This window comes from Electrophorus electricus, chromosome 22, assembly GCF_041902795.1.
Source record: "Electrophorus electricus isolate QZ-2024a chromosome 22, ASM4190279v1, whole genome shotgun sequence".
NCBI classification, from domain to species: Eukaryota; Metazoa; Chordata; class Actinopteri; order Gymnotiformes; family Gymnotidae; genus Electrophorus; species Electrophorus electricus.
Genome location: NC_137518.1, coordinates 3881096 through 3904426, shown reverse-complemented (window position 1 = coordinate 3904426; position 23331 = coordinate 3881096). Strand labels below are relative to the sequence as shown.

The window sequence follows — 23331 nt, the reverse complement described above, 5'->3', positions numbered from 1 at the left end:
TATACACGGTAGTTCCTCTTATCAAACAAACAATTTTCCTCTTCCAGTGTTTATATATGCAAAATCTGTTCAGAAAGTGCATCTGTGTTTTCTGGAGAAGAAAAGTGGTTGATAAGCAGTGATGCAGACACTTTGGGTGGCTGTGCTGTGTTCTGTGAAGTAAAAGGTCTGGCTCACATTATTTTCAACTAAGAGGATGTTAACTAAACCCCAAAGCCACAGTTCCCTCAGGTACTCAGTGTGACTAAAAATCAGCATCTAAGTGTATCATGTATTTTTAACCTTTTCTGAGGTAGACTGGTGAAACTAGAAGACATAGATACCCTGGACACATTTTCTTGTCTTTCATCTGTTCCAGAGTGTTGGACCCAATTCTTACCAAAACACATGCTTTACAGTTTTGCCTTCCACACCCTTAACTGTCACAAAGCACAGACACTCCCCCCAGGAGCAGCGTGTAGGTCTAAGAACGAGGAAGACCAATTATTCAATATGATATTACTATATGATATTATATAATAATATAATGAAGAGTAATTAACATATTATTACTCTAATATATTCTATATATTATTAATTATATTATTACTCTCTCACAGGGTGATGATCTCTTTGATGGACAGGCATTCCACTGTAATTTGTATGTTTTGTTTCCTTTCATGCAACATTTATACTCAGGTCGAAGTACCTCTCCCACATCACAGCTCAGAGCATGAAAATCTTTTCATCATAACTTGACTGTAAAAGGTTTAAAAAGTACAATACTCAATGTTATTTATTTTTTATTTTTTTGCATTACATTATAAGATAATCACTACAGAACAGCAGAACTATCTCACATATATAATTGAGGTTGGTACTTAAAACCTAATCACACCTAATTAAACTACTTTATGGAGAAAAGCCCAATGATATCAGTTGTGGAATGCCCGGATATAGCCAGAGTGCTTCAACACCTCATTGTAACTAGTTCCTACAGAGAGAAGTATTAGAGCAGACTAAGAATGTGTCATCAAAACAACAGTACTGTCATTTTGTAAAAACATAAATACCCCTTAAAATATAACCAATGTATTAGGGGTTTTGGGATTTTTTGGCATTATCAAAGCAATTCTCATATATTTAGCATTGGTTCCCTCTGAAGTTTGATCAGGTGATTTGCCTTTTAAAACTTCCCACACATTTTCCATTCTCTGTCTCTTTAAATGGTGCTGACTCAGATAACTGTTCTCTTTAAGCACAGACACAGTCTGTAGGAATCTTTAGCGTATATCTAATGTTCAGCATAGCACCGAAGTAGCCCCACCTGTTTTGCTTGGTAGGGTGTTACCTGCCCAATGTTCAAATGGTTAACCATTAGCTCAGTGTTTCTCTTCAAAAGCTTCTATGTGTACTGGTGTAACATTTGTAGGATGTGTGCTATAAGGCACAGTATTCTGAATATTCACAAATGGAGTCTTGATAAATAGGCTGGTTTTATAGCTGCATTGTACTGAGGAGCTTATTGTCTAAAAATGATGGCAGAGTGGAGTAAATCCCATCTGAAAGTGGTTCTGGTAGGAAACTCTGGGTGAGTACATGTCTCGATGCCAGCATGGTGTGTTTAAAAAAAAGAAAAGTAAGAGCGGTTTAACGACCACTGAGATTTTGATTTGTGCTTTAATAATGTTCAAGAGAAGGACAGATTGGTTTCAGGATAAGGAAGATGCTGTTGCACCTTCTTTGACTTGATAATCTTTATTTCAAAGGCTTTGCTGCAGATACCTTTAATATCAGAAGCAAATAAATGCTTTATTTCCAGTAACTGATCTTGTTTGTATATCCAAAGTGTGGGAAAATCTTCAATTATGACTCGATTTGTGGACCATCGATTTACTAACATGTATCGTGCTACCATTGGGGTGGATTTCCTGACTAAAGAGATGACTGTGGACCAAAGCCCAGTGGTCTTTCAGGTAACAGTAGTCTGACATCTTTCACCCATTTGCTGTGCTGTGCTTAGATCCATGTGCATATCTCTGCGACAAGAGCGACAAATATTTGACAACCTTGACACTGAAATATTATTACTAATATTACTATTTTAACTAGGAGTTGTGTCATAAAATGTTCTTACTCCCTCAGATCTGGGACACCGCTGGCACAGAGAGGTTCCACTCATTGGGCACTTCCCTGTACCGCAGGGCTCACTGCTGCCTTCTAGTGTTCGATGTGACCTCAGCAGCTTCTTTTAGTGCTCTGGACGGCTGGAAGAAGGAGTTCCTTGCACAGTCATGCCCCACCGAACCTGCAAGTTTCCCCTTCATAGTCCTTGGCAATAAGACTGACCTGGATGTCCGAGAGGTTTGACCACTTATACACATGCTGATAATGCACTTCCAAGTTCACGCAGGTTCAAGCGTTGATGGTGGTATTGTTAAGAGAAGGATGGGGCAGTTTCGGATGAAACTGATTTATTTTTACCCCAACTCACAGCAGATCTACACCAGAACTGGTCTGACATATTCCAGACAGTGCAATTACTGTTTTTTACTTACTTGGCAATACTGTAACTGAATATCATCATGCCAATAAAGCTTTCTGAATTTCATTATTTTCAATGACAGTTTTTTTTTAATGTATTTCCTTTTTAAATGCATTAGAATACATGTAATTCAAGCTTCAAAAAATGTCTTATTGCGACAACAGTAAAGTAAACTGAGAAAGCAAAATTAAGTCAATAGACTCCTGCATTTACATTGTTCTGTTTTGTTTTTTTGGCTAGTAATCTTGAGTAAACCAAGAACCTTGAGGCCTACTGGTAAATAAAATTGACCTCTTAAATATCTCTGTACATCAGAAATGCTCTTTCTGGGGTCATGTGAATATTTGTGCATGTAAATACTACACTTTTCCCCTGTCTAAGGATGCACTAAAAATAACTTGACCAGTAAACCTGGTCATTATTTGGTGGGCAGGTTTCAATGAACCGTGCACGGCTGTGGTGCGAGGCTGTGGGAGCGCAGTATTTTGAGTGCAGTGCTAAGGAAGGCACAGCAATTGACGCAGCGTTCGAAGTTGCAGCCAGAGCTGCTCTGCACTATGTGAGTTGCTTTATTTTATATCTATTTGACAAACCTGCTAATTATGTTTGAAAATAATTACCCTATTTTATTATTATTTTTTTATGTATTACTTTGTATTTTGTAATACGTTATTTAATACGCTGCCCGGGAATAACCAAATGAAAAAAAAACAAAAAAAACAAAACGCACTGCAAATGTACCATGCATGTTAAATCAAAATGACAACACATGCGTTACATTTTACAAACACTATACAAATTCAGAAAACGCTTTATTCAAAATGACAGCACATACACTACATTTCGCAAACGCCGTGCAAATTCAGAAATGCTGCGAATCCAGTGACAACAGTCCTTATAGGCATGTTTATCCACTTGTCGGCCTCCAGGCAGTTATTTCAAGTCCAGGCTCCCGTATCTCTGAATGGGGACACGTGTATATACTAGTGTATATACACTAGTAGCTGAAACATCGTTTCTAATACAGATTTCAAGGTGAGAAGAATTGCACAAAACGGGGCTCTTTATTTTCCAGATTGTTCCGGCTTCGATCCATGCGCATATCTCTGCGACAGGAGGGACAAATATTTGACAACCATGACACCGACATTTTATTGGCAGTTGCTCCTCTATCGACAGGGCAATTGTTTTTTTTTAATGTAGGACGTCCTGTGATACAGCAACCACGCCGTGTTACGAGCTGTCCCATTCGTTTTTTAGCAAGTGACCAGTCTCCTGGTATTATAAAGTCTGGTTGTGGCCCTCTTCCATTATGATGTGGCTGGGTTTCTGAAGTTGCATGAATTTTCTGAATTTGCACCATGTTTACAAAATACAGCACACATCAACAAGTATTTTCTTAATTTATATAATGTTCATGATACTGCATCACACTGAATATGCTTTGTATTTGATGCTTGTATTTGCAACATACTTTTGCTGTTGCAGTGTAACAGGTGTCCTCAGCCAAAGTAAATTAATTGACTGTATCCATCAAATTCCACTTCTATATTTTAAAATGTTTCACTCTCTACAGTTTAGGTCTAATGCTATGGATCATAGAGAAGAAGTCAAAATAACCAGCAAGCAAGAAACAAACAGCAAACAGTCAGAAGTCCTGCGAAGTCCCCAGTGTAACTGCTGAAGTCCTACTGAGGTCCCAGTGTAGTGACTCAAATGGACAACAGGTGCGATTAACCTCAGATGGAAACAAACATCCATTCATCAAAGGCTAGATTTACTGAGCCATCTGTTTAATCATTTTATGACACAATGCAAACAGGACACGTTTTACCAGCTTGTTGACAATATAATCTTGATACTTTTAATTACATGCATCTTTTGGAAGCAGGGGATTTGAAGAACAAAAATATCGATTTACTTTAACCTCTCCTCCTACCACATACCTTTGAACAAAGGTCTTCAAACGGTTCTTGAAAATCCTTCTGACATTTGTGCTTCGTGTACCGAGTCTTAAGAAATTCTTGACTGGTTGGTTGTTTTATAGTTGAAGTGGAAGTGTTTAAACAGACCCTTGATGGTCATTGGTGACAGGGTTTAAACAAGTCGACACATTTCTGATGGGGATGTATTCACCTTGATGTATGCAAATAACAATGGGCACCAAAAATGTACCTTTTTTTTGGTCCTACAAACTATAATAGACAAAGTATTAGAAGATCCACCTATCAGGCATTGTTTTAAGTGAAAGCAAATTACGTATTCATAAATAAGGCCATTATTACTACGCACTGTTTGATTTACGCCTGTATTTGGGCTCAGGAAAATCCTTCTTCAGTGTCCAGCAATAATCTGACAACATAGAGGGGATCCACTTTCCTTGGTAACACATTTCCCTACTATACATTGTCATTTGCAAGTATACTATAATAAAAAACTATGGCTGACAAAATCTGAAACCATTTTCATTAAGCATGCCAAAATATATAAGAAACAGGCTTTTGGGAATCATTTAATCAGGGTAACTGAGCAAAAAAAAAAAACAAAAAAAAAGTGTCAACCAAAAAGTGGCTAAAAAAAGATGAGAAGAATGCACCTTTATTTAGAGTCTGAATAGAAAAGTATGTATTTTATTGGCCATGACGGGTGATAATCGATCTATCAGACCCTCATCTTTTTCTTTCTTTCTTTGCTTTCAGTTTAGACTGAAAAACCCAAGTAGCGCACTCATGAGATTCACGAGTCTGGACACGTGTCCAGCCTGACTGGACACATTTTGTCTGCTGGGATCTCACAGGACTCTTAGATGACAGTAGTGAGACTACAAAGGAACTGAGTTTGGTGCTTTGGCGTGGAATTCACTTCACCTTTCAAGCACATAAACGTAATTTGTAGCAGCAACAAATTTACGTGTAATTTGAGAATAAGAGGGCTGGTATGCTATAGAGGTTTGTCTTTAATAGTCATATAAAAATGGTCAAAAACCTTTGTACAAGCATGTGTTAATTTTAAATTTACAGGATTGCCAGAAATTGAGGCAAAGATGTTCTTTAATTTCTCAAAACAAAAAAAAGGAAGGAAGAAAAAAAAATATATATATATATATATATATATATTTATATATATATCCCATTTACCCCAAAGCGTCTTACCACATAAATCAAAAGGACATAAGTTGAACTGCTGCTAGAATCACACCAGCTAAATGAGTCTTATTCCCAAACAAGAAGTCAATATGAATCACCAGGGGCACAGTATATATTCTTGGCAGGTGGGGGGAGGGGTAGTGTAAGTCAAGACACAAAAAGGAAATTGGGAGATGACCAACATGTAGAAACCTTGTTGTTACAGGTAATATGTAAAATGCCAGGATGAAATCATTTTCTTTTGTAGTAGGAATGAACTATAATACAATTGAACCCGTCCTTCGCTTTAAATCAATAAGAACATCAAAAAAAGAATCCCCGATCGGTCAAGGAATCCGTTTTAAAGACAAAACAAGCAGACATTAAAACGGACTCTGTAAACAGTTAAATTTTTCTGTAAAATACAGAGCCAAACAAGAAGGAAAGTAAAAATTTATTAAGTTTCACATGGACAACTTCCTTCACAATCTAGAGCAGAGAAAAATCTACAAATCCCGATTCTGGAACATTCTAAAAAAGCTAGAGGGAAAGCCAGAGTGAGCAGATCAACCCTGGGAATACAGGACATGGAGAACACACACACACACACAAAAAAAAAAAAGCTTGGTAGGACATCTCCGTGGTTGGCGTACAACATACACTAAATGGAACAAGCATAAAAAATCTGAAGTAAACAAAGTTGGCGACACACCCCTGCCTGTATGCGGAAGGCTCTTTCAACTCCATTCAGCTACACCACACCTCAGTGTGTCAACACTGCCAGCACACTTTACATCACACACCATTATACCAAGCGCACTAAACCAGTCAAGCTTTCATACACTCTGCCCACAATCGCTTTGAATCTCAGGGGATGACCAAGAATGTACCACAAAAAACAAACAAGAACAAAAATGCACACCAACATACACATTAACACGCAGGAAAGAAGCTTTTAAAAAATACAAAAATAACTACACAAAAGGTCTTCTGCATCATTACTTGCTAATTTTTTGGATTTTTTTGTAATGTTTTCATGTTTACCAAGTCTCAGTCCTGCAGCATCTGCATCCCTTCAGTAAAACCTCATCTTTTCTTGTCCATGTTTCTGCCAGTCTCCTCTTCATGCCAAAAGTACTCAGTGATAGCTTCACAAAGATACTTGAAGGGTGTGCAGAACTTACATTAATGAACCAGTCTTCCCACAAAGAGAAAAGAGAGAAACCCCCCCCCCCCCCCCAAAAAAAGAAACACAACACATCCTCCCTTTGTCTAAGGACAAGTGCTTTTGCTCGGTTTTTACTGCCCCCTTAAAAAACAAACAAACAAAGAACAACAAAAACAGACACCTGCCACACCCACTCATGTTCTGTCACACCCACCGAGTCCACTCACCTAACGAGCGATTTCCCTCCATTCCACTCGTCTAACATGACAAGCAGCTCCATTTTAGACAAGCCAATAGTATAGCAGGCTGTTTATATTACATTAAACAGATTGTGAAATTATTGAAGCAAAAAGACATATGAATGAAAAGGAAATGGAGATAAGGAAGACTCTACTAAAAAGCTCATTTTATTCCTTCCAAAAAAAGATGCTTCTGAAGAAAAAGTCCCAAAAGGAGTAATATGTGCTTATTTCTGATCCTTTCACTTAAAAGGGGGGGGGGGGGGGAATCTAGAACAAGTTGCTCATTTTCTGACTGGTGTCTTTTCCACTGTGATGTGACATTGACATGAATGTTGAACACCGGATGAAGTTTCAGTCTTGCTGCTCTGGGAAAGGGCAGGGTGAGGGGGCAGAGTCTGCTCACCATTAACCCTACTGCTCTGTTCTTGCCTTCTTCACACTCCCTTTGCTGAAGTTAAAAAGAAGAAAAATAAAAGCACAAGCAAATAATGCTTAATCCAAAAGCCATAACCCATAATTTAGTAGAAAATCACATATGAACAAAACAATTGAGAAAATGTCAGTGATTGACTTCAGCGCTTACACATCTGGTGAGGACACTGCTCGTTTTGGACCTGGCTTAGCAGAGATGCCATCTTTGCTTGACTCTTGAAACAGAGAAATGTTTTAAATACATGCATGAAAAACCATGGCATAGAGCATCCAGCTACAGCAATAGCTGCCAACAAAACCACCGATACTCACCTTGTAACCATCGGACTTGGGTGGCAGGACCGTAGCCCTTCTCGTTGCGAGCGGCGATGCGGAAGATGATGGCGGGTTTGGTGGTGTAGTCGATGTGGGCGTTGGCCAGGCTGGAGCTCTGCACCAGGCATGAGGGGTTGGGCCCGCAGTACACCCGCATAAAGGCCAGCTGTGCCGGAGTTGAAGCTTTGACCTCAGCAGTCTGTGAGCTCTGGATGGCCAGGTAAACGGAGTACTCCATGATCTTCCCTGACGTCACAGACGGGGGCTCCCATGTGAGGTGGGCACCATCTGGGCTCTGGGGGGGGGGGGGGGGGGGGGGTGGCAGGGAGGGGCAACAGGTGAACTACTGTGCAAAAAAACCACCACAACAAACAGTCTCTCTACACAGCCACGCCTGGACTGACTCTGGCCCTTCAGTTCTCAGCAGCACATGGCAAACCGCCAAATCCCCAACCATCAACCAAAAATCACTGGAGTACTGCAGACTGGATTTCCCTGGATCCCTGGACAGGCTTTAAAGGACAGCAGCATTTACACTCCATTTTCTGGGTCACAAAATTACCTTGCTGATCTTTATAGCACACGGTGCCCCAGGGAAGCCTGGTAAACAGGTCTTGAATGCTGATATTTCGGAAAAGGTGCCACGGCCACACGTGTTGATGCCGGCCACGCGGAATTTATATGCTGTTCCTGACTGCAAGTCCACCTTTTTCATCTGGTTGTAGTCAGGAACTGTTCCAGAATCACCCTAGAAATTCAAGACGTTGCTAGAGTGCTTCATTTCCTTTATGTGCTCAAAACGTTTGATAAGCGGCTTTGCAGCTTACCTCAACGTATGGCGAGTCATCGGTCGGCACATAATAATGCGTTACGACCATGTTGGTCACTTTGACAATGCCAACATCAAACCACTGGTTTTCCTTCTTCACTGGGGGTTTAACTACCTCAGTCGGAGGGTGTGGTTTCTGCACAAGCAAAGGATGTCAGATGTTGGTAAAATCCAGAACACGGACTGAGGATTATTGCTAGAGTCTTTTCAAAGGAGGAAGGGCCTACCGTGGGTTCAATGCCGTTGGCTACCTCGGAGTGTGTGGCGGCAGCCTGCAGGCTGGCTGGAGCAGCGATAACTGCAGGAGCCAGGGTGCTGGACGGTGCTAAAGCTAGACAGGGGCAAGACAACAGGAGCATGTTAGCGGAGGAACAAAGCATGTTGGTAAGGGCCAATAAATCTGATGGGGCCAGACAGAAGGGGCTTGTGTTTGTAAAAGTCTAACAAGCAACATTCTAAAACTGTGCACAAACAGCAACCATTCTAGAGACTGGCCAGGCAACTACACATAGGCTGCAACAAAAGCAGCAGAGTTTGTTAGTTTCGTGTGGCCAGTTTATGGCCTTGAGGTTTTTAGGCAGCTCATTTAGCACTCACTCTCAGCTGTAGCGTTTGGCAACAGTACAGCCACTGTGCTGGAAACCGCGGCAGACATTTCACTGTGACCGTTGCTTTCAGAGGCAGGGTCGTTGAGGCTATCTGCGGGGGCCAGGCCCTCAGTTGGCACGGTGGGCGGAGCAGAGACCTGTTGCACCGCCCCATGCTCCGCCTCCTCTTGCTGCTGTTGCTGCTGCACAAGGGCAGCCAACTCCTGCTGCGTCAGCACGATAGGGATGGCGTGACTCTGCTGTTCACCTGGCATGACCCCGCCCTCGGCCTCGCTCGAACCTGAGGAAGACAGCTCAAAGCTGGAGGCCATGGCGACAGCACTGCAAAAAAGCTTTGGCATAAACCATGGGCATGACCCTTAAAAAGCAATGCGCTGGGATTCTTTTCAGCCACTACAGCGAGCTCAGCCTTACTCACTCATCACAGCCTGCTGGGCGGCCTGCAGCACTGCCTGGATGGCCAGGGCCTGAGCCTCGTCACTCACTGCCGCTGCAGCTGTGACCGCCAGATCCTCAGCAGTCAGCCCAGTCACCATGAGAGTGGTGGGCTGTCCCTCGGACATCAGCTCCGGGGGTAATGCCAGTGCCTCGGCATGCTGGGATGCTACAACTCCCTCCACACCCTCCATCTAACAGGGGCAAAGGAACCTTCAGCACAGCTTAAGCCTACCACCAGCAAACATGGTGCATACATTTAATAGGACAGTAAATGCCTCGTTAGGAGGTAAACATGTAAATGTTAACCAGTAGCATAGGCTGAAAATGTACATGACGACAGCAATAACAGGACAGCGATAGTGTTTCAATATTTAATAAATAATAATCGTGAACCTGTCCTGCCTCTGTTGTCATGGCGGCAACCTGCTCTGCTGACTCCAATTGGTTCTCCACCTGCATAGGCTCAACCTCTGCTTCTGCACCACCTGCATTACTTGCATCACTCACTCCAGCCTCCACCGGTGCTTCCGAAGATGGCTCTGTGATTGATATGAGAGACTGCAAAAGGAGACGAATTACATTCAACCTTCACCCAAAAAAAAAAACCTGACTTGAGAAAACCTTTTAATAATTACTTTTTAATATTCTGTACATCAGTGTTTCTCAACTCAGTTCAAAGAAACTATAAGCTGCTTGAGACTTTTGGCTCCCGTAGACTGGACTGAGAAACTGATCGTCATCATACTGTTGTTTGTTATGCCATAAAAATAAAAGTAATCTAAAAGATCAAATCAGTAGAAAAATAAGGCTGAATGAGCAGTAAATGAAAATCAACCAAAATAATTAAGTGCTGAGCATATTGGTGAGAACTCACAGGAACAGCAGGGCCAGGTACTGGCGTTGCCTGGGTAACTGTTGTGATGGCGCGGTTTTGAGGGACTGCAGGAGTGTTTAGGCTGTCTGGGCCGCCAGCTCCCTCCGACACCTCCCCACTGTGTTGGGCTACAGCCAAAACCAATACCAAAGCCTTATTAACAGTCAGCACATCCTTACAGCAGCTGCTGCTATTAAAAAACAAAACAACCAACCACCACCACTATCCAACAAGAACTCAAATGAAGAACATGAAGGAACTCTGCGTGTAGAGACCCATCACAGGACAGCCTTGTGAGTGGGGCACCCTGGTCATGTGGGAGGTACATTACCTGACCCCTCTCCCGTCTCCATGTTGCAGGTGGCTGTGGTGGCCGTGTTGGTGGTGCCGGTCTCGTGGGTCTCGCAGGGCGGGTTTGAACACACCCTCTGTCCCGCCCCCATCTGGTTGCTGCCCATGTTAGCTGAAGCTGTGGTGGCCGTGTTGGTGGTTCCGGTCTCGTGGGTCTCGCAGGGCGGGTTTGAACACACCCTCTGTACCGCCCCCATCTGGTTGCTGCCCATGTTAGCTGAAGCTGTGGTGGCCGTGTTGGTGGTTCCGGTCTCGTGGGTCTCGCAGGGCGGGTTTGAACAAACCCTCTGTACCGCCCCCATCTGGTTGCTGCCCATGTTAGCTGAAGCTGTGGTGGCCGTGTTGGTGGTTCCGGTCTCGTGGGTCTCGCAGGGCGGGTTTGAACACACCCTCTGTACCGCCCCCATCTGGTTGCTGCCCATGTTAGCTGAAGCTGTGGTGGCCGTGTTGGTGGTTCCGGTCTCGTGGGTCTCGCAGGGCGGGTTTGAACACACCCTCTGTCCCGCCCCCATCTGGTTGCTGCCCATGTTAGCTGAAGCTGTGGTGGCCATGTTGGTGGTTCCGGTCTCGTGGGTCTCGCAGGGCGGGTTTGAACACACCCTCTGTCCCGCCCCCATCTGGTTGCTGCCCATGTTAGCTGAAGCTCTGGTGGCCATGTTGGTGGTTCCGGTCTCGTGGGTCTCGCAGGGCGGGTTTGAACACACCCTCTGTCCCGCCCCCATCTGGTTGCTGCCCATGTTAGCTGAAGCTGTGGTGGCCGTGTTGGTGGTTCCGGTCTCGTGGGTCTCGCAGGGCGGGTTTGAACACACCCTCTGTACCGCCCCCATCTGGTTGCTGCCCATGTTAGCTGAAGCTGTGGTGGCCGTGTTGGTGGTTCCGGTCTCGTGGGTCTCGCAGGGCAGGTTTGAACAAACCCTCTGTACCGCCCCCATCTGGTTGCTGCCCATGTTAGCTGAAGCTGTGGTGGCCGTGTTGGTGGTTCCGGTCTCGTGGGTCTCGCAGGGCGGGTTTGAACACACCCTCTGTCCCGCCCCCATCTGGTTGCTGCCCATGTTAGCTGAAGCTGTGGTGGCCGTGTTGGTGGTTCCGGTCTCGTGGGTCTCGCAGGGCGGGTTTGAACACACCCTCTGTACCGCCCCCATCTGGTTGCTGCCCATGTTAGCTGAAGCTGTGGTGGCCGTGTTGGTGGTGCCCGTTTCGTGGGTCTCGCAGGGCGGGTTTGAGCACACCCTCTGTACCGCCCCCATCTGGTTGCTGCCCATGTTAGCTGAAGCTGTGGTGGCTGTGTTGGTGGTTCCGGTCTCGTGGGTCTCGCAGGGCGGGTTTGAACACACCCTCTGTACCGCCCCCATCTGGTTGCTGCTCATGTTAGCTGAAGCTGTGGTGGCCGTGTTGGTGGTGCCCGTTTCGTGGGTCTCGCAGGGCGGGTTTGAGCACACCCTCTGTACCGCCCCCATCTGGTTGCTGCTCATGTTAGCTGAAGCTGTGGTGGCCGTGTTGGTGGTGCCCGTTTCGTGGGTCTCGCAGGGCGGGTTTGAGCACACCCTCTGTACCGCCCCCATCTGGTTGCTGCTCATGTTAGCTGAAGCTGTGGTGGCCGTGTTGGTGGTGCCCGTTTCGTGGGTCTCGCAGGGCGGGTTTGAGCAGACTCTCTGCACCGTGCCAGTGTGTTCAGTGCCCATGCTGGCACATGCTGTGGTGGTGGTGTTAGTGGTGCCGGTCTCGTGTGTCTCACACGGCGGATTGGAGCAGACAAGGGAAATGGAGGCTGCTGCGTCTGCGGACGGCTCGCTGGACGATGGCTGCTCGGAGGTGGGAGATGCCAGGAAGGAGACGGGTAGGTCCTGCCCAGGCTGTGCCTCTGCACCACTGGGCGTGGTTATCAAGGTCACCTGCGTAGGCTGGGGAGGACCCGGGGAAACCAAGCAAGAACTCAATTACCACCTACAGCCACACTTTAACCATAAGAACAAACTGTTTTTGAATGGTATGGTTATTTCCAGTCATCCTCAATTTCAGATACTCAGCCTAGCTGGACTGTTCTGCAGCACCTCCTACCTGCACGGAGGTGGTGTGGCTCTGGCTGCTGACGACTGCAGGAGTGGTGATCCCGCTCGCGCTGAGCAGCTGACTGGACAGTGTACTGACGGTAGCCAGCGTGGTGATGGGCGTCACCAAGGATGCGTTGGCACTGACCACACTTCCTCCTGCCAGGCTGGTGGACACTGTACCTGTAACTGTACCTAAAGTGCTGACACCTGCAAGAGGAAGCGAACAAAACTTCAGTTCAACACAGACCACTGAAACTTTAAATTTACAATTAGTTAGTTATATAATGTGCTTAACTTGATCAAATCAGTAAAGACAACAAAAACCCTAAATTGAGCAAACCAAAACAACCTGACTAAAAAAAATAATAATAAAAAAAACACAACTCACCGGTTGTTCCTTTGACAAGAAGCGTAGTAACTGTCGGCTTGACGCCAGACCCAGGGGAAACAAGGCGAACTCCACCCATAGGCACAGTGCGTAGGATGGTACCAGGCTGGCCCGGTGCTCCCTTCAGCAACACCTACGGCCCAGAGCACAGAGGGCACTCACACCAAGGCAACAGAAAACATAGGAAGGTTTAAGAGTTTGCCAAATATTAGAACTTCCTGTCTCCATGTCGTACCTGAGTCAGTCCCTGTCCCATTGCCGTGCCAACTTTGGGTACTGCTGTGATGATTTTGCCAGGAGTGCCAGAGGTCATCATCTTTGTGGTAATGATGGTGATGGGACTCTTTAGCCCTGTGCTACTAGCGACACCTGGAGGGCAGATCAGGCAGGTACATGTATCTGTTATACCACACACTGGTGTGTAACCTAGAGATTGCTACATTAAGGAAGCACCAGTGCATACCTGCGGCGCCCTGTTGGATGGCAGAGACGGGGATGGTCTTGATGATGGTGGTGGTTCCAGGTTTGCTGGTGCTGACAGGTGTTATGCCACTGATGCCCAGGATCGTAGGCTTGCTCCCTGCTCCACCTGCCTGAGTGGTGCTGATGATGGTGGTTGGCTTGCCATCTGCTGATGTCACCAGTTTTAGAATGGTGCCAGCTGGAAGTGGGCCTTTAGTCTAGACCAGGAACATCAGCATGGTTTACTTGGATTTAAAAAGGGTCACAGACAGCCTGCAATCCAAGAGTGTTGTAGGAGACCAGCAGGACCAGCCGAAAGGCAGAACTCCGTTACCTGTATGATCTGAGTGACGGGGCTGGTCGAAGCCTGTCCAGTCACAGCAGAAGTCTGCACTGGTTTGTTCTGTACCACTGACACCACCTTCCCAAGGCTGGAGATCTGTGGCAGGGGGATTACTCTAGTCACAGTACTCCCTCCCTCCCTCCCTCCCTCGGACTTATTTACAGCACTTGGCAGATGTTCTTATTCAGAGAAGCTTAAATACAATTGTTATTAAAGAGAAATTCTTACTTATATTTAGTGTAAAGAAATCTCTAGATGCATTTGTTGATTATCACTAGACATGATTTCATAATATTTTTATGTCAAAGACATAACTTGATAACACTAAATTGAGCACACCATAGGAAATTAGCTCCTTAATTAGTTGTTTTAAGTGCATCCTTTTATAAAAATAATTTAATCTCCATAATCCCATACCAAGGTGCCTCCTCCGGCCATGGAAAGGGGACTCTTGACGAGTGTGATGGTCTTGGTTACTCCTCCTACGACAGTGGTGACCACTTGGGCCTGTTGGGCCACTGTGACTGTGCCAGATTTGTGCACGGTGATGATGGGACGAGTGGGCGTGGTCGCACTGGACAGGGTGGGTGTGGCCACCTGGGCCGCAGCAGTCTTTAGCAAGGTGGTGGCAGGATTGCTCACCTGGCAGGGGATGAAAGTCATACAAACCAAATAAAATACACAAATCTGGGAGAGAAGAGATAAACCCATTTGAGCCAAGAGACTTGGGAGATTTGTTGATATGGTAGATATCTACCATAACTGGAGAGGCCATCTTAACTGCAGTGGAGCCTGGGGTCACTGCCATGGTTTTAACAATGGTGGCTCCAGCTGGTACGTTGAGCACAGTGGCCCCAGACGAGGGTGGGATCTTCTGGGTGGCGGCAGCAGCTGCAGCTAAAGCTGCCATGCCACTCATCTGGGGGCTGCTGCCTATTGGCTGGGGAAAACCATCGCAGCAGCAAAGTTAACACAGCATTGTTCAGTTCATCAGGAAGTCTTTGACTAAAACTACAAAACATACACAGAGAAACATTTTCATATCTTACCGCTCCTTGGGTGCTCTGTGCTGGCACTACCATACGAACACCAGCAGGAAGTGACGTCACAGTGACAGGAGATTTTGCAGCCTGGTTTGCTGGACGCACAGTGACAAATGAAGCCCCAGTGCTAGACTGAGTAGCTGCAACTTTAAGGATGGCTGGAAATATAAAAAAGACAGAATAAGGGAGACATCACCACTGCTGTTTAAGTGAATTGTTAAACAAGACCCCCACCCCCCCTCCTCTCTCATAAGGCCTTTACTCCATGGCCAAAGCCTGGCACCCCTGTCTGTGTGTTTTCCTGGCTGTATAGGTTTTCGTTTACAAGGATGTTTGGCTGCTTTGGTGTGGTGTTTACCTGGCCCCCGAGCAGGGGAGGCAACCAGGGGGCTTCCTGGCGTGTTGGACAAGACTGGCAAGCCAGAGGCACTCGGGGAAGCGGTCTGGGGCACAAGTGTGCTGCCCACTTGAGGGAGGCTCTGGGCAGACAGCATGGGAGTGGCGGGCACAGGGCTCTTGGGCAAGTTGCTCGGGAGAGAGGGGGCTGGGGAGGCTGTGCTGGCTGTAGAGGGGATGTCGTATTTCTGAATCTGCAGCACGTAGGTGTCTGCCGTGGACACAGCACCCCAGCTTACCTCCAGGGAGCTGGTGTTCGCCCGGACTAGCTGCACCCGTGATGGGGCATTTGGCTTCTCTGCAAGGACAGGAACACAGATGCCACTCACGCACCACTCAACACCACTGCAATATGAAGTATGAATGACATGCTATAGAGCAGTCCCGCATGTATCTTTCTTCTCACCTGTCTCTAGGTACCACAGGTCCTTACAGCACACCTGGTTATTCCAGGCCTTCCGGTATCCATCACGACCGCTCCACACGTAAAGCCTGTTGTTAATGGCTACAGCACAGTGGCCTGCACGGGCCCGTGGGATGTTGTCCTCCAGGGTGTCCATCAAAATGTTCTCCCACAACATAACATCTAAAACACGGAAAAGTGGAGTGCTCATAACGCCCGCAAGAGGCGCACTTCTGATATATCTCCTGAAAATCTTTGCTATCGGCAAATATAGACAAAAATCAGCTCACCTAAATTGAGGCAAGCCAGTGTGTTGGTGCATTTCCATTCCTTCTCATGGGTGGCCACCTTCACATCATCCATCACCAGAGGCACCCACCCCCCAAACACATACATCCTGCTCAACAGATTGGAAGAGAAGACGACGATAAAGAAGGGCTCATGTTTATGACAGGAGGAAGCGAGCATGTGGCCCAAAGCATGGAGGAGAGCTCACTTGTTGGTGATGGTGGTAGCTGAGTGAAGGCTGCGTGGTAGGGGAGCTGTGCCCATTACTGCAGGCTTGGTCCAGGTCAGGGAGTCTGTAGAAGAGAAGAGGTTCAATTGTTAATCGTTAGTGGGGCAGTGGTAGCTCAGTGGTTAAGGTACTCAACTTGTAATCAAAAGGTTGCCAGTTCCACCCACACCACAATCAAGTTGGGTTAAAACACTAAAAAGGCACTGCTTTAAAACACCAGAAGAGCCAAAAAAATGCTTTACCTGGGAGAAGGAACAAAATACGTTGGTCTATTCAATGTGGACAAAATAATATACTGCATGTGCACATTTTACAAAAATGTCTTTTGTAATGCCTTACACTGGAAGGGGTGGTCACATCACACAAATGTTTTGATTTGCTCAAAGGTTCAGTTGCATATTTTAGAAGCAAAAAGTAACTGCAATAACAGCAATTGCAATAACAGTTACTGAATGACATTGTGGAAGTTGTGCAGGGTTTGTTTTAAAACAGTTTTAAACAGCAGAGTTTCTTACCAATGTCCAGTGTCCAAAGATCTCCCAGACGACAGCCACTCATTCCTCCATAGATGACGAGGGAAGACTTTTTGTTGGTTTTATCAGTGTAAATCACGGCGGTGTGACTCTCTCTGGGAGGAGGCAGAACTCCGTATGTGATCGGTATGTCCCAGCCGACTACACCCGCACCAGGCCGCAATTCCAAAGTGTAAAGATCATTCAAATATCTGCAAGAAAACAAAGCCACAAGTCTCAGAGCGTTAGGTGCAGGACCAGCCTTCAGACCATGTCCTTTCTCCCTGCCCTCCAACAGAAAGACTACACACCTGGGAATGTTATTTTTGGGATCCTCACTGTCATTTGCGAGACCTCCGAAGAGATAGCACTTGTTTCCCACCAGAGAGAAGCTGTGACCAAGGCGTGGGCAGGGTGGCGGACCGTTCTTAGGGGTTTTAGGCTTCAGCTTCTTCCATTCCCATCTGCTTGCCTGAATAAAAGTAAAAGGTGTTCAGCACTGCCAAGGCGACATAGGAACTACAGGTATGACAAATATACAGACAGCTTTTCCTTACCTGTAACTCATAAAGATCATTACTGTACTTGCCATATTCCACCATTCCTCCAAACACTAACAGCCGTGTTCCCTCACACACAAACCCATAAGCTGCACAGCCAGGGGGAATGTCCCCACGAACTGCCGGGATAAACCACTGATTGGTTGCTGGAAACAAAAACAAAAGGTAAGTGTCAGCCAGTACAATCCGGGGATTTTACAAGGAACATATTCTGAGTTATAACATTTTTTCCAAACTAACACACATGTCCCTTCAACTCTGCTCTGCACTTTTTAAGTGGGCTCAACCAAGAAATCAGAATGACAGATTTTAAATGTTCTGAAAAACACAAGACATTTAAACTTTTCAACGTGCACTTGTTAATCTCAGTTGGTAGGCTGTTTCATGAGTTTTATTGTACTGACATTATTTTTGATGAATATTGTCTAAACCGCAGGGAGAAAACTACCGACCATGACTGCACAATCTGCCGTCTAGTGGTACAGACATATCTGCGACTCCGAGTCGACCTTTTTTTTTTTTTTTTCGTCGTCGCGCCTTTTCTCTGACAGCTGTTAGCCAGCTAAAATCTAAATATTGATCAACACCACATGGATCGTATAACTTTAATCTGAACACACGTGGACAAACCGAAGCTTTATGTAATCACTGCTAAAATCTACGTGCCGATCGGCTATATTGGATTTGTTATCCTCACACGGTCCGCTGCGTGTGCAAAGCATTGCTAAATTAGATGCTATCTAAATAGCTAGCTAGCTATCTGGCTATTTAGCATCTAGCTACCATTACGCAGCCACGCTAGCTAGAAGTGCAACTGCGACGAGCTATGTAACAATGTGTAACGGGTTTGCTGCTAGTGTGGCAATATAGACAAAACCAGCTAGACAAGTTACTCTAATGGTGACTAGCACAAATATATTTTAACGTTAACCCTACATCAACTATCGCTAGCTAACCATTTGGCTGGTAAATGTTAATTAGCACTTAAATTCCTTTAGGTAAAATACGTAGCTAACTAGAGAATGTAAATGTATAAATAGACGTAAAATAATATTAAATAATATTTAATTATAATATCTATATATCTGCAAACCCCTTTAGTTTCTGTTAGATAACATCTAGCAAATACCAGAAATGCTAATGTTAGCTAGCTTCGCCATCTTTAAAATTGCCGGCTTAAAAGTAACTCACCAGTGTTGTATACATGGAGCTCGTCGACAATTCCCTCGTTTCCTCCTCCAAACACAACCATGAGCTCTTTTATTGCCACGGCTCTGTGTCCATGTCTTGGCCGGGGAACAGGGCCAGACCACCCGACAACCCGCTTCCATCGCGGCTGCAGAGAGGAACCAGCGGCGGTTCCAGGTACCACGGAACCAGGGGACGACATGTCCTTTACTGTAAAATAAAACGTATGACTTAAAATAATAAAGACGTATAACTTAAGTTTTTGGCTTGGCTTGTCTGTTTTAAAGCGCTTATCTGTTTTGTTTAGTTGGTTAGCAAGCTAACGCTAGTTAGCCAGCAGGCAACTGAGTGACATATTTGCACAGCAGCGAAACAAACGACATTTTCAGGGAAATTGTGATGCCAGCGTTATCACACACGACACCTTTAAAATTCATAAGAATAATATATTTCGTTGTCAGAAAAGGGAGAATGGACTATCAATGGATGTCGCCATTTTGGAGCTTTGCAACAAGACAGAAGACTGTTTTTTTGTGCAAAATCCTGCGTGCAAAAATGCATTGATTAGTTGATATGCAAAGTGGAAGACCTGTTCTACTGAGATGCACGTACAAGGCCCGTGATTAAAATCTCAGTCTGTGATTAAATACAGTTGATGCCAAAGCGTATCAATCCATGGAAGTGGCCATGTTGAACCGACCAAACGAGCCTCCGCCAGTCCGAAAAATGGCGGAGTGAAAAATAATAACAGCAGCTGGTTATTATCAACTCTGCAATCATTTCACATAAGCAAACATCTTAATTAACTGCTACAGCGTCACAAATCATCAAGCGGGTCATTACTATACGTGGTGCACTCAGGAGCAGAAGGAAAAAATCTGACTAATATCTGAAACCCAATCCCGGGTTGCTGTACTTTTTCTATGTTCATGCCTCCCTGGGAGTCGCCATCTTGTCATCCAATCAGCACGGAAACAACATCCAACTTTAATAAAAACAATTAGACACACCAACAATTAAAGAACCATATTACATTCACGCCGATTGTCTAATGTTATAAATTGCATGTTTAAATTATTTTTTTCGTACAAAAAACTGAAGCGTTAGCAACTTCAGTTTAGCTGGTAAGCAAGGCTATCCGCATTAGCAGTTAAGCAAACTGACGAGCTCATACGTGAACATCTTACGTTAGCTAGACAGCAACGACGGAAGCGAAGAAGCCATAATTTGCTGTATTAACAATAAGAGGAAACATGTATAAAATCTAAATAAATCAAAAGCGGTTTTAATTCACGCTTCCCCGGTGCACGCAGCCATCTTGTCCACAACTCAGCCCACTTTCCAGCTCCCACAAGAAAAATGGCGCCTATGTTCGCCATAACAAAAACATCATTTTTGAAAAAACGCATTCCTCCAAAGAAAAGCCACACATACTTGATATGAGTTGAAATACTTGACGAGATGCCTGTATGGTCTTGTTTTGTAACGGCAACTCAGATTCATCCAATTTGTTGAGAAGTATCCACTCTCATGCCTGCCTGGAAGCCGCCATGTTCTTGACAATGTAACTGAGGCGCAGGGTGAACGGAAAACTGCACAGCGCCCATGACAAATATGGAGAAATAAATGTCCCGTTTTAGCAGTTAGTGCTAGTTGGAAACAAAATTACATCCAAGATGATTAATAATTAAAAAAAAAAAATTAAGATGGCATTCACATTAAACGTACTGTTGGTATACGTACACGTTTCATGGAATAATTAGGTATTTAATTATTCCTTCTTAAAGTTACAGAAGCGGTTTATTGTCCCTCACTAAAGATGGCGACCTTAACAAATAAGTACATTTTTTGGACGTGGACGAGGGTTTCCCATGCACTAAAATAAATATTTCTAAAACTACACATATAGGCGATCAAACATGCTTATAGAAATCAAATTAATATCATGCTTAACAAACAGTCCTAAAAATTAGAAAAAAAAATTAAGTTTGGTTAACAAACATGATTTTATACGGGTTAATTTTGTTGTCATTGGTCGTTTTATGTCATTTTTCGAGATTAACAAATTTTAAGAGATGCCTGGAATTAGCAAGGGGAAAAGAAAATGTTTTCAAGTACAATTACTAATTATTTGTGTGTGTGTGTGTGTGTGTGTGTGTGTGTGTGTGTGTGTTAAGCTTTTTGTGTTATATATATAAAATGGCAGGACTACTGTGACCATCACTGAGATAAACCAACTCATATACACCACAGTAACAGTGATTCTTGAGATGCCTGGCTTCATGATGAACAGCGTCAAGCGGCAGCATCCTCCATGGCGAGTGAGGATGGAGGACAAGGTAAGGGCAACACGAAGTGATCTTAGCCAGCTATGAGAAATGCAGAAAGGTATGATGTATGTACCTGAGAAGTACAACAAGCTGTCCATACCTGAGGCCTTGAAGAATGCTAAGCAAATATTAACAGCTTTGTCTGTCCATCTGAAGAGGTACACAAGACAAATAGAAGCCTGGAGAATAAACAGGATATTCTCCCACAAGCCATCCATGCAGAACGAATGAGAGCAGTATGCAAGCGAGAGGCTTTTATTGTAGTTCATATTAATCGTACAGGGAAAACACAAACAAAGTAAATAGGTGACCAAATCATGAAACTAAGAATATCCCCCAAAAAACATGGAGGTTCTCTTTCCTATGTCTGGAACCATGTACAGTGAGACTGAGGGAATGGGGCGGCAGCAGGCAGATTCAGGAGATGGGGACCTCCATGGATTTGTTGGAAGGGACTGTATGCTTCTGGGACATTCTATTTGGACTCTTCTTCCCTACAATGTATTTTTTAATGTAGGTGGCTGAAGAAATGTTCTTTAAAACAATATTCTTTAAAATTCTCATTCTTTAAAATTTTATTGAAAAATACAATATTGCTAGTTAATCAGTTACTAAATCAGAATTCTCAGCTTTATAAGTACTCAGAATTTCTTGCAGTGCATTACATTTCGGTGAGTAAAACTGAATATTCTTTTTTCTTTGATGCTGAAAGGTATAAACTTGTTAATCAATAATTTGTAATTATATAATAATGAATCACTTTAAAATAGTTGTATTGAATAACCTCTACTTGTTACTGGTCAGTACCTAATAAAGGTGTTAACCTCATTTCAGTTATATTATGCCTTTCATATTTTTGTTACTGACTAGTAGTTTAGAGCTATATTAATCTAATTATAATTATGTACTTCTACTCTAGTTTATGAGAACTCTTATTTTCTTATTGATTGAGCTCTTACTGTTAGTATTTTAATTAAACCATTTAATTAAGTGAACTAATTCAGATAGCTATGTAGATGCTAATTAAATCATTACTACCCAGCTCCAAGTCCAATACCACCACTCCACCCTCCACTCCAAGCTATGGTGTCTCCTGTTAGAAGTAAATGTGCAAAACATCTTAGAATACATAGGATACTTGAAGCAGTGGCTATAACTGACAGTCTTGGACTCTGGATTTTAGGCTTTTTCAGGCTTATCTGAGCTTAGCACAGTTTTGACTGATTCTGTTTGGACGCACCATTGGTGCATTCACTCAACCATGATTTTCTATTCCATTTTTTTACTAATAGACATTAAATACATAATCCCAGGTACACTTTTCGGGTCTAATTCTATAATTCCGACCCTGCAGGTAGAACAAGAAAAATTAGCGTACTTTTCTCCTTTACTCATACAAGTCACCTTTGTGAAAACGTTTGGTTATGAAAGTCACCTCTCAGGCTTGAATCAGCATGCATGGTTTTTTTCTAGGGAAGCCCACAATCAAAATAGTGAATACTTTGATCCCAATGATCTTTCTGTTCAAGATGTCACTAAAATCCTTAAGACTTGCACACCATCCACCTATATTAATGCCTTTTCTACTATATTAATGCCTTTTCAATGCTTAGTCCAGTTGGGATATATCCTGAGGCATTTGGGATATCGCAAGTTAATATGCAGCAGATATTATGTTTAGGAGGTTTTTCTTTCTTTGATGTGAGAGGCATCCTCCATTGGCCTACTGAAGTTTTTTCTTCAGTATCTATAATTTTCTGTGACAGCTTTCAATGACTTTACAGCTAGTTGTACTGTGCACCACCCATCACCATAACTTGATGATGGGTCTACTGTAATTTATACTCCACCTTCGCAGAAATCTATGACAGCAGTGTACCCACCCTAAATACATGGGCTGACCTAGTGGAGCCAGCCATTTGGTATATATTGCAAGGGAATGTGGTCTGTCGTGGGTACAACACTATCTCCCCCCCCCCAAAAAAAGGCACCAGGCAAGAGTAAGAAAAAAGGGCCAGAGTAAGAGACAGTGTCCCATAAGCCTGCCTCCCTATTTCACCTCCTATCTGCCAAACTCTCCCTCATCATCAGCTCCTCATGCTGGAAGAGGGATGTGGATGGTATGTGCGGAAAAATGGATGGGATCTCTTTGGAGGCCAGGAATACCATGTTTAGTAGACACTAGGATTACTGTGTCTGTAATAAATCTACTTCTATGCACTTATTGACAAG

General features: G+C 44.2%; 2 protein-coding genes across 8 annotated transcripts; one reads left to right on the top strand and one right to left on the bottom strand.

Moving 5' to 3' along the window:
- The first annotated feature begins 1295 nt into the window (after positions 1-1295).
- Positions 1296-5794, top strand: si:dkey-13a21.4 (ras-related protein rab7). Of its 3 annotated transcripts, none has more exons than XM_027001830.3 (6): positions 1296-1570; positions 1829-1955; positions 2125-2343; positions 2958-3083; positions 4101-4251; positions 4847-5794. In XM_027001830.3, the coding sequence occupies exons 1-5, from the start codon at positions 1515-1517 to the stop codon at positions 4206-4208; spliced, it is 636 nt and encodes a 211-aa protein (XP_026857631.2). In that variant the 5' UTR covers positions 1296-1514; the 3' UTR covers positions 4209-4251; positions 4847-5794. The 3 variants fall into 3 exon arrangements, 2 of the variants coding, with proteins under 2 accessions (XP_026857631.2, XP_026857630.2); XR_014119328.1 differs by having other exon boundaries at positions 1297-1570; positions 4101-4907; positions 5224-5794; XM_027001829.3 differs by having other exon boundaries at positions 1297-1570; positions 4101-5794.
- Positions 5795-6091: 297 nt separating this feature from the next.
- Positions 6092-20360, bottom strand: hcfc1a (host cell factor C1a). Of its 5 annotated transcripts, none has more exons than XM_081705208.1 (29): positions 19957-20092; positions 19686-19754; positions 18773-18979; positions 17579-17727; positions 17333-17493; positions 17025-17233; positions 16489-16573; positions 16283-16389; positions 15996-16175; positions 15552-15887; positions 15200-15351; positions 14908-15090; positions 14568-14792; positions 14142-14246; positions 13809-14025; positions 13581-13714; positions 13346-13478; positions 12965-13164; positions 10887-12807; positions 10556-10683; positions 10084-10239; positions 9662-9872; positions 9233-9523; positions 8863-8966; positions 8634-8771; positions 8369-8554; positions 7804-8101; positions 7643-7706; positions 6092-7507 (listed from the first exon to the last, which is right to left on the bottom strand). In XM_081705208.1, exons 2-29 carry the CDS (start codon positions 19726-19728, stop codon positions 7471-7473), a joined length of 6360 nt encoding a protein of 2119 aa, XP_081561334.1. In that variant the 5' UTR covers positions 19729-19754; positions 19957-20092; the 3' UTR covers positions 6092-7470. The 5 variants fall into 5 exon arrangements, with proteins under 5 accessions (XP_081561334.1, XP_081561333.1, XP_081561335.1 ...); XM_081705207.1 differs by having other exon boundaries at positions 10075-10239; positions 19957-20091; XM_081705209.1 differs by lacking the exons at positions 19686-19754; positions 19957-20092 and adding an exon at positions 20204-20360 and having other exon boundaries at positions 10075-10239.
- Positions 20361-23331: the final 2971 nt, after the last annotated feature.

Coding starts and splice junctions, on each gene's coding strand:
- si:dkey-13a21.4 (XM_027001830.3), top strand. CDS start 1,515: ATGATGGCAGAGTGGAGTAAATCCCATCTGAAAGTGGTTCTGGTAGGA. Junction 1,956..2,124: donor AAAGCCCAGTGGTCTTTCAG/GTAACAGTAGTC, acceptor TTACTCCCTCAG/ATCTGGGACACCGCTGGCAC. Junction 3,084..4,100: donor CCAGAGCTGCTCTGCACTAT/GTGAGTTGCTTT, acceptor CACTCTCTACAG/TTTAGGTCTAATGCTATGGA.
- hcfc1a (XM_081705207.1), bottom strand. CDS start 19,728: ATGACAAGATGGCGACTCCCAGGGAGGCATGAACATAGAAAAA. Junction 13,479..13,580: donor TGGGACAGGGACTGACTCAG/GTACGACATGGA, acceptor TCTGGGCCGTAG/GTGTTGCTGAAGGGAGCACC. Junction 8,772..8,862: donor CCAACGGCATTGAACCCACG/GTAGGCCCTTCC, acceptor TTGCTTGTGCAG/AAACCACACCCTCCGACTGA.